General features: G+C 43.3%; 1 protein-coding gene across 2 annotated transcripts in view; it reads right to left on the bottom strand.

The window, feature by feature from the left end:
* Positions 1 to 5,838: 5,838 nt before the first annotated feature.
* FTO (FTO alpha-ketoglutarate dependent dioxygenase) overlaps positions 5,839 to 24,852 on the bottom strand; it is a 410,833-nt gene continuing 391,819 nt past the window's right edge. For both annotated transcript variants that reach the window (XM_010358289.2, XM_030924927.1), the window contains exon 9: positions 5,839 to 8,503. In XM_010358289.2, the coding sequence (XP_010356591.2) occupies positions 8,350 to 8,503 (154 nt within the window). In that variant the 3' untranslated portion in view covers positions 5,839 to 8,349. The remainder of the gene's footprint in view (positions 8,504 to 24,852) is intronic.

The raw sequence follows: 24,852 nt of genomic DNA, 5'->3' as shown, positions 1-24,852 counted from the left end.
AATACTATGAAGAGCTGGCAATATGGCAGTCCAAAGAGGGCCTGTGGCTTTGGCTACCTTCCTCATCTGGCCCTTCCAAGGTACCTTCAGCTCACCAAGCTATGTCCCAGTGAGGATGCCCCTGACACAGCCACACATCTATTGCTTTCTGCTAGGTACAGAGTTTTGCTGGCTCAAGGCTGTCAAATTCACTTTGATTTTGGCCTCAGCTGGGCTTCATGCTTTCAGAACAATTTCTCCCACCGCCTTTCACTTGAGGTCCTTGGCAGGGATGCCTCTCCCATTCTGCACGCACAGCTCACTTAATGGGCACAAAGAAATGGGAGAAAGCTCAGGGAAAAAAGAAATAACAACCCAACCCAGTCTAAACCTTGGGAAATCGAACAGGGTCTGCATCTCTTTGAAAACTATACACAGACATTTCTGGTCGAAGTGAAACCATGCTTCTCGCAGAGGGCTGGAGACAGCAAATGCAGCCTTAGTCATACACAGTTAGTTTCAAACTTACGTTGCTGCTCACAGGGAGAAATCAATGTACGGTATATTAAAAACAATCACTGCAGCCCTTAAATGATCCAATAGTTTAGCTTTGAATGCATTCAAGCTAATGGGGGCCTTAATGGCTTCTGACAGATCATTCCATTGATCAAGGGGCATGTATGAAATATACTGCCTACTAAACTCTGTTTTGATTTTGAGAAAAGAAAACTAAACGTCTATGGTAAACATGGCTTGATTGTTCACATGTTCACTGAGATCCCTCTCAGCGTGACCCTGGTCGGGAACAGAGGAGGGAAGGATAATGGGAATCCTATATACCTGGCTTGCTTCTCTCCTGACTCTAATCAAGGCATAATCAACTAGAAACCTCTGTCTGCAGAGTTGGGGGCAGGGGGAAGGACGGTGACCAGTGGTCCAGTTTTCTGGGTTGGATGAGTTATAAGCCACAGCTTTGGCTGTTCTGAGAAACTGATTCATCTCTTGCAGGCCTTGGGGGTTTGAAGGTTAACTGTGCTGGTATCAACGTGGAAAGCCAAATTCCCTATTTGAAAGGATAATCAGGTTTTTCAGTTGGGGACAGCAGTTTTGCAAAGAAACAAACGAAATCATGCTCCTCTATCCGTGTGTCTGGAGGCTCCAAGATTGTTTTATGAAGTGCTGAACATACCTCTCCTCAGGAAAGGCAGTTTTCACAGGGTGCATGGAGTCTGAAAAACTTAAAAGAGGCCTTAACATGATTCATTGAGACTATTCTTGTGCAAGGGAGGTTTCCATTTCTCCAAGCCCTGGCTGCCTGCTGTGGCTTTAAGAGTGAGCCATATACCGTTCCTGTGTCAGACTGGTCTTGCCTGATCAGAAGTAATGAATGTATATAGAAATTCTTCCATTATCCACCCAAACTAAATTGGTTTCACAAAATGAATAATAATAATTCCTCTCCCTTGGACTTGAGTAGGACTTTAGCATTTACAAGCCCTTCTCCAAATTTTATCTCCACCTGCTAGCTGCACAGTCGTGGTTTTACCTGTGGGGATGGATCTGGCTTGTGGACCTTCTCTCCTTCTCTCGGAGGCTGGGAAGGGAAGAAGGGTGCCCTTGAAACTGGCACCACGAAGAGAGTGATCACGTGTGGTCTTTGTTTAATCTGTAACACCAAGCAAGGCTGTGTGGAGGGCCAGGCATAGTGGCTCACGCTTGTAATCTCAGCGCTTTGGGAGGCCGATGCAGGCAGATCATTTGAGCCTAGGAGTTTGAGAACAGCCTGGGCAATGTGGTGAAACCTCGTCTCTACAAAAAATTAGCCGGGTGTGGTGGCAAGTGCCTGTGATCCCGACTACTTAGGAGGCTGAGGCAGGAGGATGGTTGAGCCCATGAAGTCGAGGCTGCAGTGAGCCATGATCTCACCACCGCACTCTAGCCTAGGTGACAGAGTGAGACCCTGTCTGAAAAAAAAAAAAGACTGCGAAAGAGCTTCATGCCATTATCACTAATGAAGAGGGTCAGAACTACCCGAAGCACACAGGATCTGGAGCCACTGAACTTCTCCTAAACTTCCTGTAGAATGGTCTTGACCCTTTCGGCCCCACCTGTAGGGCACCTTGCTGTCCTAGACCAGTACTTCCCATCTCTCAGCAGGAAACTACTGCATTTACCAGATCAGAAACAAAGGGAAAACCCGCCTGCTAGAAGTGCTTCATTTGTATTGGTGCCATGTTTAGTCAGTGACTTTTGTAAAATTGATGAATTTTGTCTAAAGGCAAGTGCAGACAGGCAAACAGATCTGTATCTGCTGTTATCCATTTAGCTTGACACACATGTGCAGAGGAACTATTTTACCTCAATTCTTTCAGGATTGATGAAAAGTAAATGCGAGCAAAGTCATGAACTGCATCATTGGAAAAGAATCACTGAATCTAATGCTGGAGGTTAATTAATGCTTCCCTCCCCTTGAAATAGACTGACCCTGGTACTTAGACATTCAGAGTCAATAAACAATTGTTGTACACAGATCATCCATTAGAAGGTGATGGCAAGAATTTTTTTTTTTAAGCAAATCTAAAATTGCAATGGGTGACCTACTCCCACTGTAGAAGTGGGAGTCCTAAAGCATCATTTTTCATAATATCTCATTTATAAAAAGTTCCATGCCATCCGCCTCGCGAAAAATGGAAGCTGTGAAGAGCAAATGGGATAATATATGGGATAGTGACACAATATTCTTCTTGAACAAGCCACAGCTATCTTTAGTCCCTTTGAATATTTTGGTCCGGATACCACAGATCATATTTTTCATCATCATAACGTACATGCGTGGAGTGAGTTTTGAGTACCAGACATGATACGAATTGCTTAACATGGATGGTCGCAGGGGACAGAACAATCCAGTGAGCTAGGCATTATCATCATCTGCATTATATAAGCAAAGCCTGGAGCAGAGAGGGGTTTAGTGATTTGCCCCAGTCACAAGGCGACAACTGTTATCACAGGAAACTTCGTTAATAATGATAGCTAGTACCTCACTGAAGACCTGTATATGCCAGGTGCTGTGGGAGGCATTTTAAATGCACATTAACTTATGGAACCTTCACAGCAACCTTAGGTGATGGATTACTACTATTCTATTTTGTAGACAAGAGAACAAAGGTTTGAAGAGGTGGTAGAGTGAGGATCACACATAGAACCAGGACTTAAACTCAGGAAACCTCTTCTGCCACTCAGGAATCCAAAGATTTGGAAAGTCTGATGAATGACAGTGGGATAGAAAGAGCGGAGAGTGCAGAAAGGCTCAGTTTCCAATGTAGGAGGAGGATTTGGACCAGAGAGCAGGAAGGACTTGGCTGACAAGGTTCCCAGAGGTGGGAATTAGGACCGTCCTGGCAGCATGGGGCCGTTGGGACACAGGACTATGGGAGCAGAGCTGCCCGGGAACCAGGGTGGAAAGCTGTCTGGTCCTTCTAGCCGGGATCTGGGGGTCACTCGTGGTTCTCCTTGTTAGTAAGAGAGAATGGAGAAACAGAACTTCAGATACTTTCCTGGAGTTTCCAGGAATCTATCGGGTGTCTCAGGTGAGTGAGAGAACCAGGTGAATGCCTTCTGACAACCCCCCAAACCTGCCTCCCAAACACAGCAGCGGCCCAGGGGTGCCCTTGCTGTCTTGCAGGAAGTCATTCTTAGCCGGCTCCCCTCCTCCCACCCATCCTCTGCAAGCTGCCCGCTTTCCCTACAGCCGCAATCATCACAACACGCCTGTGCCTTCTCTCCCCTTTATGGTTGTCAAATTGATTTCACCACCGCGATACCTATGGCTCCCAATGAAACTTAATTAAAAATACCATTTAATCACAGAGTAACAAAGGCAAACGGGATAAACGGCATTACCACTTCGGCGCATTTTAATCCGCACCGTTCCTCTCCATCTGAATCTGTCTGGATGAGAATTGCCTTTTCAAACCAGAATCCCCTTGTCTTCCATGCACTTGCCTCTGACAGATCTCCAAAATAAACAGTATTTAGCGTGGCATGGATCCAAATGTATGCAATTTGCCCAGTGGTAAAATCAGCCCTAACTAGAGCAAGAAAAAAAAAGAAGTTGCATTTGAAAATACCTTCCTTCCCTCGAAGCATACAAAAAACTGTCTACTAAACGTGGGATCCATTAAACACGGCCTATGGACTCTCAATTCTGGCATCCCTTGATTCAATGAGTGATGGATTTTGAAGCTGATTACTAAAATTGTGTCATCAATGATGCCATGACCCTGCTCTGTCATGTCTAGAAAGCTCTGAGGGGCTGGAGCCTGCCAGTGAGGGCGGCAGGAATGGATCCGCTGGGGTGTGGAGAGGAGGTGCTGTTTAGAGTGAACTCAGCAGGTGGGCAACCTAGAGGGGCTGCAGACCATCTTGAGATCTCACCCAGCCAGGGGGACATCCCCAGTTGGAAAGCTGCTCCTTTGGATTGAGCCGTTTGCTCTCTGAGAAACCCTCTGGAATCCAGATAGAGCAATGGTCTAAAGCATGAAAGTATCTTACCAAGTTACTTCCACGCCCTTGCTGCTTGAAACACTTTCATGCTTCCTGGGGTGTGTGGAATAAAACCCGAGCAGCTCCCGCCTGCTCTGCCCTACATCTCCCCTTCTCCCCTCCTGGTCTTCTCGGCTTTGGGCTCAGGGCCCTTTTCCTTCCTTGGGCACCCCTCCCAGGGCTCTCCTGCCTGGGCCCACCATCCCCTTTCCTGGGAAGCTCTTCCCGACCACCTTTCTTCCCCACAGCCTGATCGAGGTCCCCTTGGGCAGTCACCATCTCCTCCTGTCCCTCTCCCAGTTGGTTCCCTTCCTGGCACTTACAACCAACTGGAACACTCTAGTTATTGGTTTGCTGGTTACTGTCTATTTCCCCACTATGGGGTAAGTTCCTGTTTTGGTCCTGCATATCCCAGGGCATCCACTAGCCTGGGAGGCAGAGATCTGTCTTGGGTCCCCAGGCTTGCCCCACTGCTGAGGCTGTGGTCAACACCAAGAAAGGTTTGCGGGAGGAAGGGAGGGAGGCAGGGCAGTCAGTAGCACCTCAGTGCAAAGAGATCTCTTAGATCATTTTTCTCAAGATAGCTGGGACCACAGGGAGGACTGGCAGGAAACCAGGAGGGGGCTGCTGCTGATGGAGGTGGTCTGTCATCCACATACATGGGGGGAAGGGTGCGATTTCTGAGCCTGTGCTTCCAGGAAAGTCCTCCATATCACAGGGTAGAAGCAAGCCTTCCCTTGACCCTGCAGGATACGAGTGCATTGTCATTGTCCGCACCAGCCGCCTTTTTATTGGATCTTGCCTACCTCCTTCTACCCACCTGAAACCTCCCTGGAGAGAACATGAAATCCTCAAACACATGCTCAGTGAAACTTAGCATTTCTTTTTCTCTTGCTCCGTGGCCCAGGCTGGAGTGCAGTGCCATGATCTTAGCTCACTGCAACCTCCGCTTCCCAGGCCAAGCGACTTGCCTGCCTCAGCCTCCCGAGTAGCTGGGATTACAGGCACACACCACCACACCCAGCTAATTTTTGTGTTTTTAGTAGAGATGGGCTTTCAGCGTGTTGGCCAGGCTGGTCTTCAACTCCTGACCTCCAATGATCTGCCGCCTCAGCCTCCCAAAGTGCTGGGATCACCATTTCTTTAGAGCAAATGTGATCTCACCTTTCGGATTCACTTAAGGTAGTGATTTCTCCAACCCTGGTGCACATCCCCTGACTCCACCCGGAGGACTTTGAGAACTAATTCCACCTGGGCCCCACCCAGGCCAGTGAAGCTGGCTCATCCATGCAAAAGGAAAAAACAGCAGAATCTCTCTTGGCTTATCTCATCCTTTTAATATTTTTATTGGATATGAATATTTTATGATGCACATGACATTAGTACAAGCAGTCTACAAATAGAGTTCAATAGTCACACATATATTGGGGTGAGCACAAAACATTTTGACTAGAGGGGTGTAAGCAAGCAGGTTTGGAGAGCGCTAACATGAAGCGGTGACACAGGTCAGGTTCACAATTAATGATAAAACGGAGAAAAAGAGGGAGTATGGCAAACCATAGGCTGGGTCATGCCCCAACTCGCAGTGGGAAGATGTTTAGCTTGTTGCCATGCGAGGATGGGGGCCTAGGACTACTGGGTGTTCTGAGTTCTAAAGAAAATGCAGACCTTGGCTGGGCGCGGTGGCTTACGCCTGTAATCCCAGCACTTTGGGGGGCCGAGGTGGGTGGATCACGAGGTTGAGATCATCCTGGCTGACATGGTGAAACCCCATCTCTACTAAAAATACAAAAATTAGCTGGGTGTGGTGGCACATGCCTGTAGTCCCAGCTACTCACAAGGCTGAGTCAGGAGAATCACTTGAACCTGGGAGGCGGAGGTTGCAGTGAGCTGAGATTGTGCTACTGCACTCCAGCCTGGTGACAGAGTAAGACTCTGTCTCAAAAAAGAAAAAAAAAAAAAAGAATGAAAATGCAGACCTTTTAATTTTATGTGAAATCTCCCATTTTAAAAATATTGGCACCTAATGGAATATAACAAAAAATGAACATCATAGGGGCTAAAGAAAACACTGGCTGGATGGCCCGAGGGTGCCCCATCTGTGACTTTCAAGCGCCACGCCCTCCTGGTCTATGTTATTTCATTTAATCTCTGTGATGACCCTGTGAGACAGTTCACTTCTCTTTTACCAATGAGGAAACAAAGGCTCAAAGACACCAGGGAATGAATCCAAGGTCTGAGAGACTCGAGTCTCAACACGATGACATCCTGGTCACTTTGCTTAACAAGACATTTCTGTGTCTATTAACTGCATGGGAATGAGTGCAGGCCGTGAACCACTGCAATTCTGGTGGCAGGAAAGAGTTTATTCTCAGTGCACCTTCAACGGGCAAAAGCTCTTCAACTTCTCAACTACTGTGAACACCTACACGAGAGGGCAACAGGCTGGGGAGAGGGGGGCTAACTATTCTCACGATTTCTTGGGACATCAGTGGGCAGGAGCCAGGTCGGAAAGGGAGAGATGTGTTAATGGCATCACAAGACAAAACTGGCGGAGGGGTCAGAAAGATGAAAGCATCTACATCCAGGTCAGTTCACCCACACATAACAGTACTAGAATTTCCTGGATATTTGACTATGTGCTGGAAATTGTTCTAAGTCTGTAACTAGAATCATCTCACTTAATATTCACCTTGGGAGTGGTGCCTTTCATGTATCCCCATTATACAGATGAGGAAACTGAGGCACGTTAACATACCAAAGGACACAAAGCTAGTGGGAGTCTTAAAGCTCAGGTTTTAAACCCTACTCTCGCTTGTCTCTCTGAGTCTCCAATGTCATCAGGATGGGCCACTGAGGCTCTTCAAACCTCAGTTCCACCTGTTATTACATAAGAATGAGGGACTTAGAGAAAAAATAATACTATGCTGGTGAAATCCGCGGAATAATGTAAATAGGGCTGTGTCTCTTTCAAGAGATCAGGGAAACTCCCTAAAGACAGGCTATCAACTTTAGTTTAATTGTTAACATCTCCTTCCTGTGCGCTGAGCACAGAACTCAAAGCTCAGGCTCTTACTTAGGTTCGTCTTAGAGAAAGGAAAGAGGCCAATCTTCAATGAGTCATTTCTCTTTTAGTTTCTTTGCCTTTGGGGATAGAGGCTACAGAGGAATGGAAATGAGAATTCCTGCTCTCAAACTTTTTATACAACCGTTGTCCAATAGGACTTTCTTCGACGATGAAAATGTGCCATATCTGTACCGTCCATACAGCAGTCACTAGTCACATGAGGCTATTAAGCACTTGAAATGTGCCCAGGGCAACTGAAGAGCTGCATTTTATATTAAAATTAAAACTGAATTTAAATTGAAGTAGCCACAGCTAGCTAGTGGCTACCATATTGGACAGCACTTATGGGTGTGGTGAGAAACTGGGATGTCTCTAAGTTCTGTCTTTCCCCAGAGGGCTGGGTCCACTCCAGAGTCTCTGAAAAAGCTTGGGAAAGAGGAAAGTAGGTTAGGCTTTGTCACATGCTGGGCTTGTTCCTGTCGCCTGCCCTGGACCTTGGGGGCTGAATGGCTCACATTTTAAAATCTGAACAATTTTTGGGGAAGAAGGTCCTGTTTAACACCAAATCAGACTATAACACAGGGTCATTTTTAAACATTTAAAAATTCATGGGCACCATTTCCTAGCTGTTTTGGATTGGGACCCGGGTGCTACAATCTAGGGGCCAAGAGAAGTCTCCACTGCCCTTGCTTAGGCCCATGACAACACCGGAGGAGAAAAGCCGATCTCTTTTTCTCCTCTGCCTGAGACTTGTGCTCCTTCTAGGGTTTTGCTTCCAGAAGCTGACCTCTGAGTTCTGAAACGATGTCTGTGAGATCAAACGGCAGAGGCATCGAAATGTCATCCTTTTCCCAGTATGGCCGACATTCTGGCTTCTGATCAGCAGGTAAAGTTCGGGCAATTCGCGACTGGCACCTGGAAGAGTAACAATAGGAAATTAATCCATGGGAGGAAACCCCCAGAAGACCCCAACCCACAGGAAGCTTGGAGGAACACTGGCCAATGCTCCAAAGACAGTCCACTGGGGTGAAGGTCATGGCAATGACTGAATGAGGCTACAGGGGGAACGCAGGTGTTTCTAAGAAGGAAGGCTGTTCCTGATGGTCCGGACTTCCTGTGCTTTGACTCCCAGATTTGTATCATCTCAGGTGGCTGCGTAGAAGCCAATCATCGGGGAAATTCAGTTACTCTGCCTGTAAAATGGTGAATTATTTTTTCATTATCTCAACTGTTATTTAAAGTGTGTGATTAAGCCATTATCAGATTTAAATGTTTGTGGGATTTCAATGTATTACTAGATTACTGGGAAAGATTAAATTGAATTTACTGCATTAAAACGTCCAAGAATAGATTAAACAATATTACAGGCCGGGATTGACTTTGGAGATCCTGGAGATTTACAAGTGTCCCAGCTCTCTGTGCTCAGAAAAAGGCACTCCAAGGAGAGACCGATTTATAAGGATATATGCAAATAGGGGTTAATAATCATTTCCACTGATGAAGAGGTGGGAAAAACTTCCACAAAATTAAATTAAGAGGCTAGCAAGAGTTAGTCCCTAAGGAAAACACTTAAATCACGGTTTTTATTGAATGGATTATTCATCAATAGTAGAGAAATTAATTATCATATGAAGCTAAATTATAGCCTCACAGGAAAAAAATTGGGGCAACGTTCTCACACCTTGGCAGGCACCTATCTCTCAGAGAGACTGGCTTATTTAAAAGTGACCTGGGAAAACTCAGTGGCTTTAGCCACAATTGCAGATAAATTATCTGCAAAATGAGGATCAGAGAGAAGGAAACAGATTGCAATAAGGAATGAACGATTTCTCCACTCTCCTGGAGTACGTGGCAGTGAAAATGTGTGGACCAAAACCAAACACTATGAGGACATTTGGGACATTGCACATGTGCCTCCCTCCACCCCCGCCTTCTCTGCATTTTTGTCTAAATCAACTAAAAAGTCATGCTCACTATATGTCTTCTGACTGTGTAGGACTGACTATGAAGAGATCAAAGAATGGAATATCCTGGCCCCATTTCCAAGCCTGATGGTAGAGAGGGTTCCTAACTGAAATACATCTTCTTCTCTGGGGAATTATTAATGGTGAGGGGATCCCCCCGGGAAAACATACGTCAACTTTACACCTATTTTCGCGTGTGGTTAATTGCTACACCGGCATCCTATGCACTCAATCCGTCGTACATTACACATAACATTCTAATATATCTTTGGCTCTCTGCATCAGGCCCTGATAATAGCGTCTGTTAACATGCACTAAGTACTATTATGTAGCACATCACTTCATAAATAATAAGATTAGCTGACCCCGGGGCCTCAAGAAGAGTAATGTGTTTAAATGTTCTCATTATTTATTTAAAACAAGAATTAAAGCAACAGAAGCTGCTTTTGACAATCCTCTTAGCATAAATATTAAACTGTTTGCACTGATAAGCTACACACTGCACTGAAGAACAGAAGGTGCGTTCTGCAGACTACTTAATCATAGGTGTTTGAGACCATGCCGCTTGCTGTCATGGTTCTGAGGGTGCATCTCTGTAGTTCTAGAGACCGTCTCTAAACCACTTGAAAGGGATGTGGGGGAAATTAATATTCAAGGAAAGCTGCGACTAATTACAAAGGAACTCTGCAAAGCTTTTAAAATTGTGCTTTCTCTCTGTCTCAGAATCCTGGAGTAATGCTCAATTTACTGGGTAGGGAAAGTTATTCCAAATGGAGCATTTCAATCTCACAGTGGATAAATTATCCATGCACACATTATCCTGGCTGGCAGATTAAAGGGCTATGATAAGTGTCGATCCACCTAGAATATCATAAGGTTTGTAGAAAGTCAATAGAGATGCTTTTTCACCTGTCAAATGGGTTTTGCCTCCGTACTTTGTGAAAGTATTAAACACATTGAAGCCTGCTGCAGAGGTTTGCTTATGCTGTGTTGTACAAGTTTCCCAATCCCGATGGCTTTTCTTTTGGGCAAAGCTGTTGCAGGTTTCGGCTGTTGTTCTTCTCATCAAAGGACTGGCTGGGGCCACGCATGGTGACTCACACCTGTAATTGCTTGCATCCTGGTAGGCCAAGGCAGGCAGACCACTTCCAAGAGTTTAAGATCAGCCTGGGCAACAAGGTGAAACCCTGTCTCTACTAAAAAATACAAAAATTAGCTGCGCACGGTGATGCCCACCTGTAATCCCAGCTACTCAGGAGGCTGAGGCATGAGAATCACTTGAACCCAGGAGGTGGGGTTGTAGTGAACCAAGATCGTGCTACTGCACCCCAGCCTGGGCAACAGAGCAAGGCTCTGTTTCCCAAAAAAATAAAAAAATAAAAAAAAAAAAAAAAAAGGAAAGAAAGAAAGAAAAAAAAGACTGGCTGGTATGGGAAGTGGCTCCTTTGCATTCAAGCTCTGACAGACAAGCTGTACACAGTCACTGCATCCATCTGGGTCAGGAGTAGAACCCTTTGTTGGGTTTCTTCAGAGCCTTCATTCAGAAATTTCAAGATTGCTTTAAAATCTTTTCTTTAATGTCCAGTGTTCCTTGCCAATTTCCAACTGATAGTAATAGGGGCCAGGAGAGGGCTCGTTATTGGAGGTGGTGTATTACCCATGAAAAAGGACAGACATCCCTAACTCAAATGACATTGTGTGATTTAGCATCATGCCAGCCTGCAGAACTGATAAAGAGAAGGCTGGGAATTACTTGAAGGCACATCTGTCCCCCTTTAGGCTTTCATTTCTTTTGCTCGGGTCACTCATTCTTCCTTCTTGGATCTCAATTGCCAAAGATGGGAAGCAGGGAGACTGCAGCATGGTGGTAAAGAGTGTGTTCTCTGTATTGCCGGAGTTGCTGCTCTCCAGGGGCATGATATCTTGGGCAGGTTTTGTTACCTCGCTGAGCCTCAGTCTGTCAAGTGGTGATGGCAATAATAGTATCTTACTTATGGGGTTGATGTGAAGATTACATGAATTATATGCAGAAAGTGCTTAGAACATTTCCTGGCAGGTAGCAAGCGCCCAATACCCATTAAATAATCTTATCACTATGGTTACTTCTACTCCAGGTACCAGTGGCAGATGAGAAATGCCAATGAGAGAGCTGCCTATTATACTTGGGCTGTCTCCTTCCTTCATACTAACTGGGTGCGGAGCCTCTAGACGGACTCCTAGGGGAAGCTCTGGGGATACAGGAGCAGCTCTTTCTGGCTTGAATCAAATTGCACCTAAGGCTGGATCCTATCACATTGTGACATCCCAAGACCCTGAGGCTTATGTATTCAAGCTGCTACGACTTTCCAGTGTCAGGCTACAATGTTCAGATTCAGAAGGGATCAACAGTTGTTCCTGAAGACCTAGGATTGATAAAAGGCACTGGCGTCTGGCCTTCTAAGTGGTGGTTGTTCCAGATTGATTTTTGCATTTACAGGAAATAAAGTTGGATTGTTTCTTAGCACACAATACTCTATAGTCTCTTATAAAATAAAGGGGCCCCAAGTTGTCTTATGAAATGGGTGAGGAATACTGATAGGGATGGAAATTTATTGTCCTGTATTTACTCCCACCTTTCCCACCAACAGGATACTAATTTTCCTGTGGGGTACCTGTTCCTTCTGTATCCTTCATGACTTGATGTGGGTGGGACTAGCTCCATCTCTACAGCCAGAGAGGAGCCTTGACGTAGCCTTCAGCTACGTCAGTACATCATGCTCTCCTAGTCACAGGGAGTGGTTTAAGAGGAGGCATATGACCCAATATGAGGCAAAATCAAGAGACTAAATCAGAGGACTGGTATGGGAGCTAAAGGAAAAGACTTTCTCCTCTCCTGGCCTATGAACAATTAGGATGTGTGATGTGGAACTGCCATCAACATTTTGCTGCCATCCAGCAAGGGGTGGATCCTGGACCATGCTGTTTGAGTATCTGGGTCATGCTTCACTTAGATGTTTCAGTTTCATGAGACTTTATTGTCTGAATTAGGTTTTTCTGTAAAGAATCCTAGCTGATATGCTAGCCATGATTCCTTTCTCTCAGTTATTTCCTGCCTTTTACAACATCCATTGCCTTTGCCAAGTGGATTCAGGTAGTCTCTCTAAATTGAGATGTTGTGGCTGATACAGTGTAGTGTGTGCAGAGAATACCTGGGTGTGAACCCACGAAAACACTGACATTTGGTTTTGTTTCAAACAGTATTTCTATTTGGGACAGATTTCTGCCCAGAAAACAAGAGAATGCTGGTCCATCCACACTGGCCTTTGCATGAAAATAAGCCAGTTTTCAGGACTAAAGCTGGATAATGTTGCTAAAGAAAGTTAACAAGATTCCCTTCTCAGTGTCATTCCCAAGTCCTACTGAACCCAGCTAAACAATAAGAAAGTTACAATTTCCCCCTTTCAATCCTGTCCTCTCTAATCCTATCCTAAGGAAAAATCCCATTTTTAAAAATGTTTGTTGGGTTAGCAAATAAACTTGGATCTGTTCAGAAAATACTGCCCCTTTCATGAAGCAGTTCAAGGACAGCAAAGGAAAATAATACATATATACACATAAAATATTGTATACATATGCTTTATATATATACCTATTACTTTATATATATTTCAAATATAATAAATATTATACGTATTTTATATATACATATTTTATACAATATACTTTATTATATATTATATATAATATGTAATGTGAATTTATAATATGAATTTAGGAGGAAGAGAGATAAAGTATATACATAATATAGTATGTACATGTACTTTTAATATATTATATATTATGTATTATGATATATTTATATACGATAATATATTTATTATATTATATATAATAGATGACATACATAAATAATTACATACAATATTGTATATACAATAAGTAATTATATATTTATTAAAATATACAATTATATATTTAATATATTTAATATATAATGATATAACATATATAATTGTAAGAATTATATAATTTTATATATTTATTATATAATTATAATTATATATAATAGTTATATCATTATATATAATACTTATATGATAAATATAAAACATATAATTATATCTAATATATCATATATAAAATAATTATATAATAAATACATATAACTATATACAATATATAGTATATTACATATTATATGTGTATATAAAGTATATATATAATATATATACTTTCGCCTTCCTAAATTCACATTATTTTGACTCAAAGCACTGTATAAACCACCTCCTAAAACTCTCAGCTACTTAGGAGTGGTTCTCCCTGAATGACCTAGTGACGTAACAGGAAGCAGCCGAAAGGTGTCACACTGGCTGGCTGCCAGCAGATTGTCCAGAAGTCTCCCCGACCAAGGTGTAACTCATGAAGGGCTTCACTGCCCGCTGATTTCCCCCAGGGCTGCACTTACATTTAGATGATCGGGATTGCAGCTACATTAGTGAACACTGGTCACCATGCTAAAATTAACCACTTTAGCTAAAGTGTGTGTTAATTATGGGTATGCAAGCAGTCAATAAAAGGTTAATGCAAAAGTCAAAGGATAAATTTCTTCCCTTATTGCATCACTTCACAGACTAAATGACTAACATTATACTTTGTGTTTTTAATCAATAGGTTTTACAGTAATGTGCTGGCCATTGATTTTAAGAAAACATACACGGTCTTCTTCCTTGTCCCTAAATTTTGCAACAAATAAAGAAGGACAGGTAACATTTCCATTACTCCTGATGAAATGATAAAGAAAGATTTCAGGAGAAATGGTTTCTGCTGAAAGATTCATCAGAATAAGCAAGTGTAACACACACACACACACACACACACACACACACACACACACACACACACAGAGACTAGAACTTGATGGAGAAATATTACCAAGCATGGGCCACTGAAAAGATAACAGAAATGAACTCGTAAGAGGGAATTCGTCAATGGGAAAGAGGAGAACAACTCCTAATAAAAATAACAGTTGCATTTTGTACAATGTTTAAATGTCCCAAATAATGTCGATCCACAGTGCTGCTTCTTACTTTCCTAATAACCTAGGAGAGATGTCAGGGGTAGGTATTTGGATCCCCAATTTGAGTGAGGGCTGCCTTACTCAAGGTTTGATGGAATGGTGCGCAGGGGAGCCAGGGCGGGTCAGACCCCTGGACATCTGGCTGGTTGCCCTTTTCACTTCGTTCCATCTTTTTCATGGATTTCCATTTGGACTAAAATGGATCCTGTCCATTGACTAGTCAGCTATTCTTGTCAAATTTAGATATTTAGGACATTCCAAATCATTTCAGAGGAAAGAAGCAAATGTTGTTTTTACCTCCAGCTTCTAGAAGGACTATTATTATGTTAGATGACTGATAAAACCTAGTTTTCTTTTTTTCTTTCTTTTGATGGTGAGGCTCTTACAGCGTAAGTATCTACAGTCTATAGAAATAAAAGATACATGTTCAGCTTCTGAGGGCATAAACTATCTCTAATTATTGATATATTCCCTGGGTGACCTTGAGAAAAATATCTCAACCTCTTAGTTTCCTCAACTATTACACTGAAGTTAATGCTTCTCTGCTTTACTGGGTTATGTGAAGATAAAATCAAAGAACGTATATAAAAGCACTGTAAAATATGTAAAGTACCACATAAATGTATAATTACGCCTCAATATCCCTTTTCTTATGTGATACAAGTCCTATTTTTAAAACCTAGCTGATCACGCAACATTGGCCAGAGGGCTTGTAACGCTCGCAAATAAAAATGAAAGAAATCACACTTCTAAAGAATAGAGCAGTTTAAACAGACAGCTTCATCAGAAAATACGCAATGTTTAAAAGTCTCCTCTTCTTTAAGTCAGTGCTTTTTCTGGAATTTGAATTTAAGGCGTTGACAGTCACTTGGCCTAACGCTGAGTAGGAGTCTGTTTGAGGGCATCAGCTACGTGATAATGCATTCTCCTAATGCACCATAGCATAAGCCAATACCAAGGCTTAAGAGGCCTCAGGAGCCAGGCGCAGTGCTTCACACCTGTAATCCCAGCACTTTGGGAGGCTGAGGTGGGTGGATCACGAGGTCAGGAGTTCGAGACCAGCCTGACCAACATGGTGAAACCCCGTCTCTACTAAAAATACAAAAATTAGCCGGGCATGGTGGTACGTGCTTGTAATCCCAGATACTCAGGAGGCTGAGGCAGGAGAATCGCTTGAACCCGGGAGCCAGAGGTTGCAGCAAGCCGAGACCGCGTCACTGCACTCCAGCCTAGGTGACAGAGCGAAACTCCATGAAAAAAACAAAAAAACCAAACCAAAACAAAAAACCAGGCCTCAGGTAGAAAACACTGGTGTTACATCAAATCCACATGAACCTGCAAAACCCACCTGCCAGGATCAGCACGGAAAAAGCAGGAAATAATGATGTCATAGGGCAACAATCCTCTCAATGGCCTTATGCTTTAAAGGGAGCGTGAGACCAATATGGGACCTTAATGTCCTCTGTTCAATTCAGTATCTTGAGGGTTCATTTCACTCTAATGTATATTTGTGTGGCAACCGTCTTGCCATACAGAGTGATTCAGGGTTTAAAGATAAGTATTTTTCCTATTAACATGGTATCTAAATCCCTGCCAGTACCTGATGTACAAATTGAAGGGATTTCCATGTATAATTCTCACCTCTACGATGCCTACCTTAAGTGCTACATTTAAAATTTAACCTCAAGGAAGAAGCCACTCCATTGCACTGTTTTTCATAGTCTCACTGTGTTTTGCTCCAAATAATCTGTTATAGTGAGTGGTGACAAAACTATGCAGTCTAGTTTATAATAATCTTTCCCTTGACACTCTAAATCCTCTGAAAAGAGAAGAACAAGTTAATGAATTTGTAATGTGTCTTCTTGGACTTTTGTCACTATCATGGCACTGTGGACAACTTTACAAGTAAATGGCCACCCAGTCATACTTACAGCTATCATAACGCTCTACTCGGACAAAGGTGGCCTTATCAAGTCAGCATGTCAAATAACTCAGTTTACCTATTGCAGAACCACTAAACCAAACCAATTCCTAAATGAGTTTTCACAAAAGACATGTTCACTTTTTCTTTGAAAGGCTTTTAACCTCTTGCCTCTGTTCCTCATGTTAATGTTTCCAGATCAGTAAAGTCAACATACATCAGAGAGTGAGGAAAATCCAGACTTTTGCCCAGGGGTCAGCTTTTTTTCCCCCCGGGTCAATACACCTTTTTAGTAGTTAGTGTTCTTCAACCATGACTACTTGAGAAGCCGGGTTTGGCTTAAATTCTAGTTGTATATACACCTACTTTTTGGCCTCACGCTTCTGGGAAGAGGTGAGAAGTCCAATACAAGATAGGCTGTTTAGGTGCTTTAAAAACGCTTTAACTGCCGAATATACCCGAAGTGCTTTCGAACACCAAGATAACGCCATTCAGCCACATAACCATCCATTTTTCAAGAACTCTTTCTTTCTTTCTTTTTTCGAGACAGGGTCTCACTCTGTTGCCCAGGCTGGAGCACAGTGGCACAGTCATAGCTCACTGAAGCCTCCAACTCCTGGGCTCCAGCGATCCTCAGCCTCCCGAGTAGGTGGGAGTACAGGCATGCATCACCACATCTGGCTATTTTTGTTTTTGTTTTTTGTAGAGATGGGGTCTCCCTTTGTGGCACAGGTTGGTCTCAAACTCCTGGGCTCAAGTGATCCTCCTGCCTTGGCCTCTCAAAGTGTCGAGAATACGGGAAAGAGCCACCACGCACAGGCAAGAAATCTTTCTTCCATTTAGCACAGAGCCTGGATCTTGGCCAATCAGTATAATTAGAGTCCCTCCTATGGGTCTGTGCCATCCTGCTGCCTTGGAGAAGGGGACAGTGCGGGCAGTGCCCAGCTGCTGTCAATGGCTTATGTTCTCCGCATTTGTTTGGAGCTCAAAAGACATCTTCTATATAAACAATGGTTTTCACAGTTCCCAATTCTTTTCCTCAGCGCCTACATGACCTACGGTTTGTCTGAAATGTAATATTAATAATACTATATAGTACAATAGCCATGAATGATCAGGGCTTTTTGTTTTGTTTTGAGATGGGGTCTCACTATGTTGCCCAGGCTGGTCTAGAATTCCTGGACTCAAGTGATCCTCCTTTCTCAGCCTCTTATGTAGCTGAGATTACAGGCATGTAAAACAGTGCCCAGCTTATTGTTATTTTTCATGAGATAGAACATTTAGAGTTTCAACTTGGGATTACAAGAAGAGATTTGTTTTGGTAAAGGTTTCCCATCATCCTGGCCATGGAACCAGAGTATCTCACTGTAAATCATGGTTAAGAGCTCCCCTGCTTTTGCTGTGATTGCTTTTGGTGTGTTTGTCATGAAATTTCTGTCCATTCCTATGTTCAGGATGGTATTGCCTAGTTTGTCTTCCAGGGTTTCAAAAGCAAAAGTTGACAAGTAGTATCCAATTAAACTTAAAAGCTTCTGCACAGCAAAAGAAACTATACACAGAGTAAACAGATGACCTGCAGAATGGGGGAAAATATTTGCAAATTATGCATCTGACAAAGGTCTAATATCCAGCATCTATAAGGAACATAAACAAATGTACAAGAGAAAACCCCATTAAAAAGTAGGCAAAGAACATGAACAGGCACTTTAAAAAAAAAAAAGCATACATGCGGCCAACTAGCATATGAAAAAAAAAAGCTCAATAGCCCTGATTATCAGAGAAGTGCAAATCAAAACCACAGTGAGACGCCATCTCACACCAGTCAGAATGGCTATTATTAAAAGTAAAAAAGTAACAGATGCTGGCAAGTCTGGGGAGAAAAGGGAACACTTACACACTGTTGGTGGGAATGTAATTCAGTTCAGCCATTGTGGAAAGCAGTATGGCAATTCCTGAAAGAGCTAAAAGCGGAACTAATATTCAACCCAGCAATCCCATTACTAGGTACACACTCAGAGGAATATAAATCATCATGCCATAAAGACACATGCATGCAAATGTTCACCGCAGCACTATTCACAATAGCAAAGACATGGAATCAACCTAAATGCCCATCAATGCAAGATTAAATACAGAAAATATATACACCATGGAATACAATACAGCCATAAAAAAACAAGATCCACATACACACCATGGAATACAATGCAGCCATAACAACAAGATCATATCCTCTGTGGGAACATGGATGGAGCTGGAGGCTATTTTCCTTAGCAAACTAACCCAGGAACAAATACTGCATGTTCTCACTTATAAGTGGGAGTTAAATGATAAGAATCTATGAACACAAAGAAGGAGACAAGAGACACTGGGGTCTACTTGAGCAGGGAGGGTGGGAGAAACAGGGGCAGCAGAAAAGATAACTATTGGGTACTGGGCTTAATAACTCGGTGATGAAAGAATCTGTACCTCAGACTCCCGTGATACATGTTTACCTATGTAACAAACCTCCACACATACCCCCAAACCTAAAATAAAAGTGAAAACAAAAAACAAACAAACAAAAAAACCCCCAGCTCCTCTGGCCTATGGTAAAGGCTCTATGAAAGAAAAGAGGACCCTGGGTGAGGGGTAAAAGTGCTCAGATCGCACCTCCAGGAGGTCAGAAGATGAGGAGATAAGGGATGCAAGAGCGCCTTGCTGGTTTGGAAGTCAGGGCCACTTTATGGTAATGAAATAGCTCAAAGGCATCTCCACTCTTTCTTCAGGGGTCCAGAGGAGTGCCCTGCCTTTTCCCTTCTACTGTTAGAATGTGCAGTCTCCACCAGGGCACCTCCCAGCCATGTGATGAGCCTGTGTGATCCTCACAGCACTGCCTTTCTCCTGTCCCTCTCAAAACCACCCCTGTAGGTTTATCAGAGACTTCTGTTGACATGGGAGAGATTATAAAGACATTGTACCTCATGCCAATGCTCTTGCGATGACATCTCCTCTCACACCAAAGGGATAATAAGAATACTAATAAAAATCTTTAAAAGAGTCAATAAGGCTTGGCACAGCGGCTCATGCCTATTATCCCAGCACTTTGGGAAGCCGAGGCAGGCAGATGGCTTGAGCTCAGGAGTTCAAGACCAGCCTGGGCAACATAGCGAAACCCCATCTCTACAAAAAATTTAAAAAGACTACTCAGGCATGGTGGCAGGCACCTGAAGTCCTAGCTAGTTGGGAGGCTGAGGTGGGAGGATCACTTGACCCTGGGAAGCTGGGAGGTTGAGGGTACAGTGAGCCGTGATTGTGCCACTGCACTCCAGCCTAGGTGGCAGAGCAAGACCCTGTCTCAAACAAACAAACAAACAAACACAAACCCATAATAATAAAGACGAGTGCTAGGCATTCTATCCATCTTCTATTAAAATGTTTGTCCTCAAAATTGAAACTGAGGCCCAGAAGATTAACTAACCCATCCAAGATTTCACAGCCAAACAAGGGATAGGGTCAGGATGTGAAGCCAAAATTGTCTGACTCCAAATCTTTTTGCATTCTTCCAAAATACAGACATCATGAGTCTCATTTTGGAACCCTGTTAGAAACTGAGTTTCCTAACGGCACCTGGTCCTCAGTCAGACGTTCCAGATGAGCATCCTGGGAATCTTCACTTTCACAGGTGACTCTTAAGATCAGGCCAGTTGGTGAAAACACTGCACTGTGTTAACCTGCCACAAAGGACCACAAAGATGCTCAAAGTGGGCTGTGGTGGCAGGGACATATGTGTGTCTTTGGGTCCAGAAAGAACTAACATTCAATTCAGCTCCATTTCAGAGGAAACCAGACTCAGGGTCAGCTCCTGCAGAGCGGCAACTTGGCTCCCCAGGCAGGCAGCTGGTGACTTCCCAGGGTCTGGCACATGAAATAGGTCTTCTGAAGTCCTCCCCCTACTTCAGGGACTGTGGCAGGCCCTTGGAACCACTTAATATGTGAGACTGCTTGGCCCACCACTAGGGTGTAAACCCAGGAGGCAGAGGGCTGAGAATAATTTTATCCCTAGGTTCATTTGTGGGCTTGTCAGTTACATAATGATAGTGATGAATGGGCTACCTTGACAGCCGAACATTTAGGAGCTGCTGACCTTTGATCTCTGGTCACATGATAGGGTCACCCGAAACTTGCATGACTTCTACCTGCCCAAGGGTAACAATATAAAGGTCAAATGGGCTGGATGATTATATGTATCAAGTCGGAGGCCGCTTGGTTGGACGCTTTAAGAGAGGCCGGGTTGGGTTCCCCAGCACACAATGCTATGGAACCACTGCAGAAATGTGCTCAACAAAAGATATACAATTTCAAAGCAGTCTAGAGTAACTTTCCTTGCAAGGGAATAGAATGAACTCATTATTTTTAAAGGGCAACAATGAAAACAAACACTTTAGAAGAAAATATATTCTGCTAGTGACTCAGCCATTGGGAGGGAAGGCATATAGGTGCATGACTTAATGAATGATAATCATGCTATACCTGCGACATGGCAGCAGGTCCAATTTGATGCAATTACTGGAACAAAATCCCCACCGGGTAGTATCAAGCCCTCCTTTCAGCCACAGAATACGGTCTCTCCACTGTCCTCTGTCACCACAGAACCCCGCAAAGGATCATGATTGACAAAAGATAACCCTTTCCAAATCTCATGACTTCCTGTTGCTTGAAATTTAAGTAAAGTTTGCATGGGACAGTCTCAAACTTCAGAAAGATTCCAGAATAACTTCTGATTAGAAATCCAAGGTGGCTGTGATTTTTAAATGCACTACAACATTTTAAAAACACATTTCTTCTTGCAAATTGGAAGATTGTGCTTTTTGACTATGTGGTTCAATTCCATTTACTCAGAATCAACTTGATTCTGAGTAAACAACAGCAGTCATGTAAGTAACAAATACAGTTAGGAAAATAAAAGCTAAAAAGGAAAAGCCATTGATTTCCAGAATCTAGAAACTTCACAATCTGCGGGAAGCGGCAGACATTACAGAAAAATCTGATTTACACAAAGAGACTGTGTTTCTACAAAGGATTTTCCCCTGCAAAGTCAAAGACCGACAGACAGACTGCCAGTGAGTATAATCCACTCATACTCCTGAGAGATAAGCAAAGCAAGGGACAATGGCTTACAGAATAAAAGGCCAGCTGTTCTGATTTTGGAATGCTCATTTGAGTTGTAAGCTGTGAAATAAATTTGAGTTGATGGCTCCTCCATCTGCTCACCTGTCAGTCTCCTTCCACGGTACTGCTGTTTTTTAGAAATACTTCCGTGTAACCTGCTTAATTGGTTTTTGGATGCCGAGAAACACCTCACAAGCATTTTAACCTTATTCGGAACATGAGCTTCCCGAGCTCTTCTGGATTTCTCTTCTTTAGAAATATTCGCTAACAGGTCACTTAGGGTAGGGAACTCAGTGGCATCCAATACCAACCATGTGACACAGTTCAAATTCAGGATTAGGGAGAAAATGGTGGATCAAAAGAAAAATGCTAATTTATAAAGGTCATATCAGTCTTCTGATGAATTTATGCTTTGCACTGATTTAAAAGCTGAGTCAAAGTCAAAATTCTTATAGTGGTCCACAAGGCCCTCCATGACGGACCCTTTCCTACCCCTGATTCTCTGCCCTCTCCTTGCACTCATTCCATTGTTCACTGTGCTCCAGTCAGACCGGCTTATTTGCCACCTTGAAGAGGCCAAGAGCAGTCTCAGGGTATTAGAACCTGCTGCTCCTTCTCCCTTGAACACTCTTCCCCTAAAATATCCACATGGCTTCCTCCCCCTACCCCTTCAGGCCACTCCTTAATCCAATCGGGGAGATCTTCCTTGACAGCCTTACTCAGGATAGCTAACATCACCCCTCCCTGTCCCCCAACTCTAACACTCCCCATCTTTCTTCACTGTCCTATTTTTCTCTGTAGCACTTGACACCATTTCTGCATGTGCGTGTGTGTGCCTGTGTGTGCACACGTGTGTGAGCTAAGCTCTCTGAAGGCAGGGATTTCTGTCTGTTTTGCTCACTGCTATATCCTCAAAGCCTAGAGCAGAGTTTGACACATGGTAGCAGCAATAAATACTGTAGAATGCACAAGTGATTGAAAGCATCTTGCATCTGAATTGTACCTCCTTAACAGGGAGCTGATTTCCCTGCTACACAGCACTTTAATAACAATGATAAGCCAAAGTAATAGCTGGGCACATAAAAGTAATAGTACCCTGTAGTATCAGCTATTTGGGAGGCTGAGGCAGGAGGATCACTTGAGCCCAGAAGGTTGAGGTTGCAGTGGGCAGTAATCACGCCACTGCACTCCAGCCTGGGCAACAGAGCCAGACCCTGTCTCAAAAGAAAAAAAAAAAAAAAAAAAAAGAGAGAGAGAGAAAGCTAATAACATAACAAGCCAGATGGTATAGTAGGGAGAACACTGGTCTGTGAGTTAAAGACCCAGTTCTGCCACTACTTTACCCTGTGATCTGGGGCAAAACTGTGACTTTCTGGCCATCATTACTTAGATTTGTACAATAAGGGCTTGAGTTAGACAATCCCTATAGGTTTTCCCATCTCTAAAAAACTGTAAATATACACATAAACATTATGGCTTACGTCCATATGCATTATCCCATATGATTCTCGCTTCTAGGGCAGCAAAGAAAGGTGTAATCCCAGTTTTGAAAATGAGGCCACAGTAGTGCCAAGGCCTCAACACATGAGTTCATCTTGGGGCCTCCAGCCCTAGGACAACACAGCTGACACCACTTGGAGCAGTGACAGTCATCTGTTGTGGACTAAATATCTTTGTGTCCTCCTAAAATTCATATCTTAAACTCCTAGCCTCTAGTGTGAGGGTATCGGCCTTTTGGAGGTATTTTGGTCACGAGGGTGGCACCCTTATGAAAGGGATTAGTGCCCTTAAGTGAAAGTGTTGTTCCAGGTCACACGACATAAATAATAAGTCACATTAACTGGGGCTGAAACTTAGGTCATTCACTAGTCCAACCTTTTCAACTCAACTGAACTTGGTAAAACTGGAATTACTACCAGTCACTCTTAAGCTCTGATTCAAAAGCTATTTTTGCAGGCAAGTTCTAATCCTCTGAGCGATATGTGTCATTGACTCCAGTACTTCCTGGGCACTATTTCACTCTAGCCAAAGAACCTATGTAGTCTTTAAGCTGCCGCTTCATTCCAAGGTTACAGACAATAAACTGCTCCATTTGCCTATGGATGTTTTATGACAGGAGCACAGTTACATGTTGGTGCAGCTGTTTTGCAGAAAGGGAGGAAGTCCAGGCCACTGCAGCATCAGGACTGTTGTGTTAACAAGCCCCTGAACTCCAAAGATGTCATAGTGTCCTGGCCTTAAATCCAAAGCAAGTCTGCCTTTTATACACCTAGGAAATGAATGACACTCTTTCTACAGCTAATATTTGGAAAGTAACATTGCTTTGTCTCACATAAATATCTATGCCGCTGGGTCAGTGATCAAGAAGATGCTTGCTAAGTGTCTACTGAAGCCAGGATTTGGGCAGAAGGACTTGTGACTTTTGTGCTTTCAGTATCCATTCATTCAACAAATATTTACGAGGTGTCAGGATCTAGAGATCCAGTAGAGAACTACACCAAGTCCCAGGTTACATTCTAGCAGGAAAGTCAGGTAATAAACACAGGTATCGGTTAGAAACTGCATTCAGCCGCTAGCAAGTGGGACTGGAAATAACAGTGGTCAAAGTAGATGGGAGCTTATTTTTATTTCACATTAAAGAAGTCTAAGGAGCATCACTCAGAAGCAGACCATGGACATCTGAGACCCAGGCTGTTCCATTCACCTTTCTGCTCTGTCATCCTTAGCACATGGCTGCCATCCCTGAAGTCACCTATGGGTTCAGGACTCTCCAGCCACCATATCTAAGTCCCAGGCAGGGGGCAGCAGAAAAAAAAGAGGGCTAAAATTTCCCCTTACCTCCTGTTTGAAAGGAAGACAGGTAACCTCTGGATCTCACTGATTAGAACTTAAGTCACTGGGAAGTGTGGGATTTTAGCTGGACATTGCTCCCTTTCCCTGTCAAAACCAAGACTTTAAGGAAGAAGGAAACAGTGGGACAGGATGAAAAGCTAACATTCTCTGCCACACAATGTAAGCAAATAAATATCAAGATAATTTCTGCTAGAGTTAAGTGTTCTGGAGCAAATCAAACAGAGAAATGGAAAAAAGAAGAGTGAATAGAGAGGCTGAGGGAGGAGTCTAGGCTAGGGTGGTTGTGATGGACGCTTGTCCTGGGGAAGGGCGTTGTAAG

Source organism: Rhinopithecus roxellana, chromosome 20 (genome assembly GCF_007565055.1).
Source record: "Rhinopithecus roxellana isolate Shanxi Qingling chromosome 20, ASM756505v1, whole genome shotgun sequence".
In the NCBI taxonomy this organism is placed as follows: Eukaryota; Metazoa; Chordata; class Mammalia; order Primates; family Cercopithecidae; genus Rhinopithecus; species Rhinopithecus roxellana.
The sequence above is the reverse complement of the archived record's forward strand: the minus strand, read 5'-3'. Positions and strand labels throughout refer to the sequence as shown.